Source organism: Pteropus vampyrus, unplaced genomic scaffold (assembly GCF_000151845.1).
Source record: "Pteropus vampyrus isolate Shadow unplaced genomic scaffold, Pvam_2.0 Scaffold19, whole genome shotgun sequence".
Taxonomy (NCBI): Eukaryota; Metazoa; Chordata; class Mammalia; order Chiroptera; family Pteropodidae; genus Pteropus; species Pteropus vampyrus.
The window spans coordinates 13,744,757-13,755,324 of record NW_011888800.1 but is presented as its reverse complement, the minus strand read 5'-3'; the positions used below and the strand labels follow the sequence as shown (position 1 = coordinate 13,755,324).

Below are 10,568 nucleotides of genomic sequence, written 5' to 3'. Positions count from 1 at the left end.
ACATGGAACATTCTCAAAAATCAACCACATACTGGGACACAGAGATAGTCTCAACAAATGTAAGAGGGGTGAAATCATACCAACTATATTCTCTGCTCATAATACTTTGAAGTTGGAGATCAGCTATAGAAAGAAAATGGGAAGAACCACAAATACTTGGAGATTAAACAACATACTGCTAAAGAATGACTGGGTCAGAGAAGAAATAAAAAGAGAGATCAAGAGATACATAGAAACGAATGATAATGATAGTACAACATATCAAAACTTTTGGGACATGGCAAAAGCGATCTTAAGAAGAAAGTTCATATCATTACAGGCCTACCTCCAAAAACAAGAATGAGCCCAAATAAACAACCTAACGCCTCATCCTAAAAAACTAGAAAAGGAAGAACAAATGAAGCCTAAAGTCAGCAGAAGGAAAGAAATCATCAAAATTAGAGCAGAATTAAATGAAATTGAAAATAAAAAAAAAATAGAAAAAAATAAATGCAACAAAGAGCTGGTTCTTTGAGAAGGTTAATAAAATTGACAAACTCCTGGCTAGACTCACTAAAGAAAAAAGAGAAGGGACACAGATAAACAACATCAGGGATGAAAGAGGAGAAATTACAACAGACATTGCAGAAATACAAAGGATCATACAAGAATACTATGAAAAAGTATATAACACCAAATACCAAATTTAATAACCTAGAAGAAATGGACAAGTACTTAGAAAGACACAACCTTCCTAGACTAAATTAAGAAGAACTGGAAAATCTATTAGCAATAATCACGCCTCAGATAAACCTCATTTGCTACGATACTGCCACTGCGCAAAGCTTAAAACTGAAAAATCTAAATAGACCGATCAGCAGTATGGAAATCGAAACAATCATCCAAAATCTGCCAAAAAGTAAAAGTCCAGGACCAGATGGCTTCATCAGTGAATTCTACCTAACATTCAAAGAAGATTTAATACCTAGTCTCCTCAAACTCTTCCAAAAAATCGAAGAGGAGGCAATACTTACTAACTCATTTTATGAGGCCAGTATCACCCTGATACCAAAACCTGGTAAAGATAACACAAAAAAAGAAAACCACAGACCAATATCTCTCATGAACACAGATGCAAAAATCCTAAATAAGATACTGGCAAACCGAATACAGCAACATATTAAAAGATTATATACCATGATCAAGTGGGCTTCATCCCAGGGGCACAAGGATGGTTCAGCATATGCAAATTGATTAATGTGATATACTACATAAACAAATTAAAAAATAAGAATCATATGATCATATTAACAATGCAGAAAAAGACTTTGACAAGATAGAGCATTCATTTATGATCAAAACACTTAACAAAATCGGTATAGAAGGAAAGTACCTTAGCATAATAAAGACTATATACAACAAACCCTCAGCCAATGTTATACTTAATGGCGAAAAATTAAAAACCTTCCCTCTAAGATCAGGAACAAGGCAAGGCTGTCCATTATCACCACTCTTATTCAATATAACATTGGAGGTCCTAGTGAGTGCAATCAGAAAAGAGAAAGATATAAAAGGCATACAAATAGGAAACAAAGAAGTCAAACTGTCACTATTTGCAGATGACATGATTCTCTATATAGAAAACTCTGAAGACTCCATAAGAACACTACTAGAAACAATAAGCAAATACAGTAAAGTTTCTGGATACAAAGTCAATATTCAAAAATCCATAGATACTCTAATAATGAATTGTCAGAAAAAGAGGTGGAAAAAATAATTCCTTTTGCAATTGCAACAAAAAGAATAAAATACCTAGGAATAAATCTAATGGAACATGTGAAGGACCTTTATAATGAAAATGATAAGACCCTATTAAAAGAAATTGAAGAAGATACATAGAAATGCAAAGATATTCCATGTTCTTGGATTGGAAGAATCAACATAGTTAGAAGACCATATTACCTAAAGCATTATACAGATTTAATGCAATCCCCATCAAAATCTCATTGACATTTTTTGAAGATATAGAACAAAAAAATCATCAGATTTGTATGAAAGCACAAAAAAACCCAAAATTGCCAAAGCCATTCTGAGAATGGCAGAAAAACAGACACACAGACCACTGGAACAGAATTGAGAGTCCAGAAGTAAACCCATGTTTATATGGGCAAATATTTTTCAACAAAGAAGCCAAAAACATAGAGTAGAGAAAGAAAATCCTCTTCAATAAATCGTGCTAGGAAAACTGGAAAGCCACCTGCAAAAGAATGAAACTAGACTGTTGTCTCTCACCACACACCAAAATTAACTCAAAATGGATTAAGAACCTGAATATAGGACCTGAAACAATAAATTGCAAAGAAAAAAACATAGAAAATAAATTTATGGACCTTGGACTTAAAGAAGGTTTTAAGAATTTGACCTCAAAGGCAAGGGAAGTAAAAGCAAAAATACATGAATGGGACTACAGCGAACTAAAAAGCTTCTGTATAGCAAAAGAAACTGCCTACAAGGTAAAGAGACAACAAAGTAACAAAATAAGGTAAAAAGACACATATATTTTCAAGTAACGCCTAAGATAAGGGCCTAATATCCAAAATAAACAAAGAACTCATACAACTCAACAACAACAACAAAAAACAACAAAATGACAATTTCTAATTTGTAAGTCTATTTGCAGTGTAAATAAATATAATTACTTAACCCTCCTCCCTAAAAAAAAAATGATTTCTTCTCATGACAACCTGCATGGTAAATATATGTTTACTATTTTTGTAATTGAAACGAATTAGTTCTCTTTACACTCTTAACTGCAGGGCTGGTTTTAGCCCCAATTTTAATGATTTGCCTGAAGTCAGCCGTATCGGAGCTAGGTTCCAAAGTCAAACCTTGGTACATTCCACTCTACTGACAGAAGCAGATCTGAAGAAGAGGGCTTGGACTTCACTCTGTGTCATGATTCTGAAACTCAGTGGGATGGGCTAGGGTCAGGGACCTGCTTTAAAAGAATAGTCTGTACAAAATCATTTCCTTCCCAATTTTTTCCTCCTAGTTACTGCACTTGCTCTTATTTGTGTCTTGCATACAATTTTTCAGTTATCCAGTGTGACACATCTTTTCTTGAGGAGTGCCAAATGCAGCATGGGATCTTGCATCATGGAGATATTTGACTTGCTTGAGAGCCCAGTTTGGGAGCTGAACCTTAGAGGAAGGCCAGGTTCAGATATATTGACTTGGCTGATTTATAACAGACCATAAACCAGACATAAGCCCCTTATTCCCAAGTGGCTAAAAGAATTGTATGATTCTCCATTTGGCAGGTGAAAGCAATGACATACTTAGCCTTGGAGTTAAAATTAGGTTCAATTACTGTATGGGTTTAAGCATAGACTTATAATATCTTGTGCATACCTGGCACAGTCACTCCATAAACATTCACTTCTTGGACAAAATCAACCAGTCCTACTACGTCAGCGACTTCAGTGGTGGCTACATTTTCCCCTTTCCACCTGGAAGAAAAGGTAAGATTAGCAGAGGTCTCTGGTGTTCTCTGGCCCAGATCATGTGAAACCATCACATAACGACAGAGAGTAGGTGGTTCCCTCCAGACCTCTGAGGGTGGCTGTCCTCTATTCTTCCCCTTGGCCCCTAAATCTCCGAACTTTGTCATGGGAGAGGCATCCTGCTTGGGGAAAAAAAGACACACACAAAGGCATAGACTTAAATAATGAAATGTGGAATTTCAATCTTGCCACATGAAACACGATATACAGAATGATGTTGTTTGAATGTTAAAAATACAGGCTCGGCTTAAGAAAGGCCTTGGAAATCAGAAATAAAAACTCAATGACTTTTGCTGTGTTTAGCTCTCTCATTCTCCTCATTCATTAACTTTTGTTGCTATTTAATGCAATTAGTGAACTTCTATTTAATAAAATTTCATACTTCTATTTCAGGGTCTAATGGCAATAAGAAAGCTTTTAATAAGAAAGAAAATATACTTTCTTTGCTGGGAAACTATAATGTTAGTGCCCAATGAGGCGCTATTTTTCACTTTATAAAGTTATGTTTTACATTTAAAAAATTCTTTAGATCTCCCAGAAGTATCTTTTCAGTAAAATGAAGGTGGCATAAAATAATGATATGGATCCTGATTCACAAAATGTTACAAATGGAAGGAACCCTGAGGATCGTCGGTATCCTCACTCCATGCATGAAGAAACTGAGGTTGAGAAAGATTACCTGCCTTGATAATACAGCTGATCAGGGGCAGAGGTGGGCTCAGGAGCTCAATTTTCTTCATTCATAGCCACACTCTTTCTAGTATAGCCAGACAACTTGTATCCCTTTCTCATTCATTCATGCAAAAAGTAATTATGTATGTCAGGTGCTGTGCTAGGAACTAGCGGGTAAACAAGCAGAGATAGGGCCTGGTCTCAGAGAATTTATGAGGAAGGAAGCTGATTAAGCAAAAGTGTCATGAGGCTGGAGGACTGCTGCCATTGGGAATTAATTTCATGGACTATTACAATGACTTTAAACTTCACAGTGCTGACTTGGGGGTTCTGTGGGACACCACCTGATTGGGAATAAAGAGTGGGAGGGAGGGGAGCAGGAGGGGCTCGCAACCCATCACCTCCTCTTCGATAAGTCAGCTTCACATTAATTTGCACTTGATTTTATCTGAAGAAAAGCCCCATAATTGGAAACAGTGTGAAAATCCCTGCCTGTCCAAAGAGTGATCAGTAATAACTAAGGAATTGGACAGACTAAGCTATTTAGGGTCCAAAATTCAGGCACCTTATTTTCATCTGGTGTTGCTCAACCAATTTAACTATGCATTGCAGAGTAACACCTCATCCTTATTTTCTGGGAATACAGGAATTTGAATTGACATGCCAAAGAGATAGAAGGAAATGGAGCACCATAACCAAAGTGGAATGTGATTCCAATGTAGGAGTAAGCCAAATGGTGAGTGTTTGTTTTGGACTTAATAAGTCATAGAAACCAACCGGAATGTATCTCCAACTCTGTCGTGGAAGTAGATGAAATCTTCATGGTCAATCATTAAGAGATCTCCACTGTTGAAATAGAGGTCTCCTTTCTTAAAGACATCTCTTAGTTTTTTCTTTTCTGTCTGAGTTTTTCCTCCAGCATAGCCAGTAAATGGTGTACGTTGTGAGATTCTGCAAACCAGAAGTCCGACTTCACCTAAGACAGAAGAAAGTAAATTGTTATTTTATGTGCTAGCAGTAGGCAAATTTTATTATTAACCTCTTAAACCTAATGCCATTCAACTCATCGGTAACAAGATGGCTGCACATGTACATGTACATCCATATACATCATGTACACACATATATATATACACCATGCACACATAGTACATTATTCCATACATCCACACATTTATAATTTTTTAAATGCTAATCTTTTATTGAATAATGATTTACACACATAATTAAACAAATGCACGGTAGGTTAAGACTAAAGGTAACTTGTGCAACCAGAATTACATATCCCTTCCCACAAAATCTTACCTCATACTCAAGCAGTTATTAAGCTAGGTTTCAAACTATAATTATGTTACATATAGTGGTTGAATTAGTATCTTTTGGAATTTCTGTAACCATTTCTGAGAGTACAAAATTAAATCTTTTTTTCCCCCATTCTGATAAATTTTATCATGTGTTCATTTTAGCCATGTCACTTGGTCAAGGTAAGAAATCACAGGTTAATTGAACAAAAATCCTCTTTACCTTTGGGAACTTTTATGCAATATCCATTTCCATCTCGGGCAGGTTCATCTTTCTCCACATCATATTTAATCAGCTCATAAGATATGGCTTTCTAGCAAAAATAAAATAGATAATTTTGAGAACACATTTTTACATTTTTTTCTTATTTACTGTGGTACAGCATACACAGAGTATATAAAGTACACATATCTTAAATGTATACTTTTATATATGCATACAACCAAGTAACTACCACCCAGATTTAAACATTAAACATTTTCATTACCTTAAGAAGTTTTTTCCTGCTCCTTTCTGTCAAGTTAACCCTTATTCTGACTTTTATCACCATTGATTAGTCTTAAACTTCCAATAAATAAAATAAATATATGTTCTGTATTTGCTTCTTTCACTCAATGTAATGTCTGTGATATTCATTCATCCATATTGGTGTTTGGTTCAGTGGTTTATTTTTTATTACCATGCATTTTTCCTTCTATGAGTACATCACAATTTACTTATTTATTCTCCTATTAATGTATATTTGGATTGTTTCAACATTTTGGACTATTAAAAGTAAAGCTGTTATGAACATTCTCATACATTTTATTTTGGTGTACAAATCACGAGTGGGTTTTCAAAATCTTGTATAACCTTAATGCGCCACTGTTAGATGTTTCACATTTCCAGGCACATGTTCTCTAATATATTTAAGGTTTAATGGTATAATTACTTCATGCCTATGGCTCTAAAATAGTTAAAACTCCATCATATTTCATATATACTATAATTCAATGGCAAAAAATATTTTAATTTCTGTAATTCAGTAAGAGCAATAAGTACATAATTTTCTCTGTTGACAGAAAGGTGGAAACATGACAGTATTTTGATATAATATTAGCCACAATTACTGTATCCATTTCAAATTTATATTCAAGTCTATATCATAAATTAACCAATCATGTTAATTTATGATATAATGGATAACCATTAAAAGCCACTCATAGTCAACAAATGTAATCTTCTTTATTTGCAAGAATGTAAAAAAAATTGGGGCGGTAACTAATGCTTCCTTCAATAATAGGGCCATCTCCACCTCATCCCCCTTTTAAGTTTTAAAATATAGTTTTGTTTTGACTAGAAAAACTGACAGTAAAACGTAGCAATCAATGGATACAATGTAAAGAACTAGTAATATATAGCACCAACTTCTAAGGTCCTCAGGTTTTGTTTGAAACAAAAGTTTCCTTGCAATTCATCTTTTCAAGGGTTGGTAGTAACAACACAGAGAGCTTGCACCATGCCTCAGCTCAGCTTTGTGCCCCCTCTTGTTTCGAACTGCATTTAGCCTAGGTCTCTAAGGTTTGGGCTAGCACAAGTTGAACTTAAGCAACCTAAAGAAGACTGACTCTTTCTGCAGTGGTTCCAGTGGGGAGTAGGAAATCGATTCTCAGTCTGTAGAGGTGCCACCCAGTAGAATTTTCTATGATAATGGAAATGTTCTATATCTGTACTGCTCAATATGATAATCACTAAATATGGCTACTGAGCACTTGAAAAGTGGCTAGGGTGAATGAAGAACTGAATTAAAAATTGTATTTACATAGTTTAAATTTAAATAGCTACACCTATTTGGTGGCTATGATATTGGATGGCACAGGTGTGGAGTAAAGTAGTGTGTAGCATAGCTTAGACTGTCACTGTCAGAAAGCTTCCTTGGACCTGGGAATGCCTCGAGACCAGGCCAGAATAAAAGGAATGAAATAATAATAATCATTATGCTAACAATTATTCAAGGCTGTCACATGACAGGCATTGGGCTATATAACCTCCAATGATTTTTTTCATAAATTCTTTAATTTAATCCTTTAAACAATCTTTTTCCTTCATCAACATTAAGTTTGGGCCAGGCACTAGGCTCTATATTTCTTTTTATCTCCATTTTACAGATGATGAAATTGAGGTCTAAGATACTCAGCCAGTATGTGATGGTGCTGGAATTTGATCTCTAGAGGTAGATCTCTTACATACAGGGATCACTGTCCTCTGTACTTTGCCAGTCAGTCCCTGGGGATATAAGTCACTTGGGAGCCCTAGGGTGGCTGTTTTGTGGTCAGGCAGAATGGGCTACCAGAGGCATAAAGACAACAGTAACTGCTCAAGCCAGTGGAGGCTCAGCATTTGCTGAATATTCCTAGAATTTTGCAGAATAAGTGGTCTGGAAGACTGACTGCTAGAGCACAAAAAAGGCAAAAAGATTGTCCAGAGACCTCAGACAATAAAACGACTGAGAAGAAAAAGAGACTTCTATGTGAGCTGGCTTAAAAATAGGAAATATCAATCGTATGTCTGATAAAGAGTTCATATTCAAAATATAGAAAGAACTCATACAACTCAATAGCAACGCCCCCCCTCCCAAACAATCCAATTAAAAAATGGGCAACGGATCTAAATAGATATTTTTCCAAAGAAGACATACAGATAGCCAACATACAGATAGGTACATGAAAAGGTGCTCAATATCACTAATCATCAGGGAAATGCAAATCAAAACCACAATGAGATGCTACTTCATATCTGTTAAAATGGATATTATCAAGAAGAGAAATGTTGGCAAGAATGTGGAGAAAAAGGAACCCCTGTGCATTGTTGATGAGAATGTAAATTGGTGTAGCCACTATTGAAAAAAGTATAGAGGTTCTTCACAAAATTGAAACTAGAACTACCATATGATGCAGCAATTCTACTTTTGGGTATTTATCCAAAGGAAATGAAAACACTAATTTGAAAAGACATATGCACCCCCATGTTCATTGTAGCATCATTTATAATAGCCAAGACATGAAAGCAAACTAAGTGTCCACTGATGAATGAATGGATAAAGATGATGTGGTATATATGTTCAAAAGAATATTATTTGGCCATAAAAAGAAGAGAATTTTGCCACTTGAGACAATATGGGCAACCTTGAGAGCTTTATGCTAAGTGAAATAAGTCAGACAGAGAACAAACTCACAGATACAGAGAACAGATTGGTGGTTGTTGGAGGTGGCGAGTGAAGGGTGGGAGAAATGGGTGAAAGTGGTCGAAAGGTACAAACTTCCAGTTATATAATAAGTCTGGAATGTAATGTACAGCATGGGGACTATAATTTATAATACTGTATTGTATATTCAAAAGTTACTAAGAAAGTAGAACTTAAAAGTTCTCACTATAAGAAAGAAAATTGTAACTGTGTGAGGTGATGGATGTTTACTAGACAGACTTGTTGATGGTGATCATTTTGCAATACATACAGACATTGCATCATTACTTTGTACACCTGAAGCTAATATAATTATATCTTGATTAAAAAAATAAGAATATATTTCTGGTGCAGTTATTAGGTGAACACAAATGTTCAAAAGATTCTACAATTGGGATGTATCTCAGTTCTCTTAAAAGGTTTTGATAATGCTTCTTAACCATGACTGCAGAGCTTTCAGAAAATGCTGATGCCTGGGCTCCATCTCAGGACAACTGCATCCAAAGCTCAGGGAGTGGGGCCCTGCACCTGTATATATTAAAAGTTCCCCAGGTGACCCACAGCATGATGAAAGGGAAATACCACATTTTGCAGTATATGGTAAACTTACAGAACTGGTAAACTTCAGATATTTTATCATGTATAAGTATAAATGGCATCAGGAAGAGCTCACCTAAGTTGCAGATGGCAAAGGCATAACGGGTTGTTATTTATAGAAATTAAGAATTTTAAATTAGAGCGCCTTATCTTTTAGAGGTCCTTGTCATAGAGAATGAGCAAAATCTCTCTTGGTGATACGGATGGACCATAGCTCTGATGCTTCACAAAATTCTGTTAATAACATCATCATGACATAGCTTTTAAGAAATTTCTATATTCTGAAACTGGTTACATATGCTCTCATTTTTCAATGTACTTACTTTCTGTAGGTAGTTGACTCTTCCAATAGCACCAATTTTTCTTGTATAGTTTGTAAAGCCAATATTGCCTTCAGTGGCAGCATAAAACTCATAAATATGAATGTCCCCAAATCTCTTGATGAATTCTCTCCACACATCACCTCGCAAGCCATTTCCCATTGCCAGTCTCACCTTGTGATCACGATCGTTTGGTTTCTGTGGCAGAAGGAGGAGGAGACCAGACTGAAACATCTCTGGAGACTATACTTACATATTAATAACAACCTTTGCATACCTTTTCTGTCACCCACATGCATAACCCCTCTTCCCTCTTCCCAAAACACACACAGTACAGGCCAACAGCAAACCCTCAGATTTAATAAATAAAAGACTTGGACTTCCCCATTTTGATGTTTAAGAAGCAAAGTAAGAAGATGACAGAACTAAGTGATGGCAACCTTTAATCCATATCCAATCTGAAGCTAGAACAATGTGTTGATTGTTTTTTTTTTGTGGGGCTGGTGAATATCAGTGAACTGCCAGAAAGGAGGGGCCACATGACAAAGAAAAAGAAAAATGGGAACCCAGTCCAAAGATAGAGAATTATTTTCCACAGAGTCATTAAAAAGCAATGAGAGAGCTAGAGAGAAAAATCTTGATCACAGACTCATTTAACACATAGACCCATAAGTCACAAAACCAGGTAGAGCTGAACCAAGACAAATAAACTGTCCCAATAGGATTGGAAGGGGAAGAGAGGGAGGAAGCTGGTTCCCAGTTGCCTCAGGTGGCTTGGGAGGAATATGTTTTGCTATAAATAAAAATCACAAAGAGTGTAAAAACTAAAAGGAGATCTTGCATCAGCAAGAGAGGTGAGGTTAGGACTGAGTTGCATTCTATTCAACCATAATCGTTTAGGTGGGCCTTACA

General features: G+C 35.8%; 1 protein-coding gene and 1 pseudogene across 1 annotated transcript in view; both read right to left on the bottom strand.

Moving 5' to 3' along the window:
- Positions 1 to 10,568, bottom strand: part of SLC27A2 (solute carrier family 27 member 2) — a 48,053-nt gene that overhangs the window by 9,806 nt on the left and 27,679 nt on the right. The window contains exons 5-8 of the mRNA XM_011355181.1: positions 9,660 to 9,854; positions 5,739 to 5,829; positions 4,992 to 5,190; positions 3,391 to 3,488 (exon numbers count right to left, since the gene is read on the bottom strand). Of these exons, the coding sequence (XP_011353483.1) occupies positions 3,391 to 3,488; positions 4,992 to 5,190; positions 5,739 to 5,829; positions 9,660 to 9,854 (583 nt within the window). The remainder of the gene's footprint in view (positions 1 to 3,390; positions 3,489 to 4,991; positions 5,191 to 5,738; positions 5,830 to 9,659; positions 9,855 to 10,568) is intronic.
- On the bottom strand, positions 678 to 826 carry LOC111736426 (annotated as a pseudogene).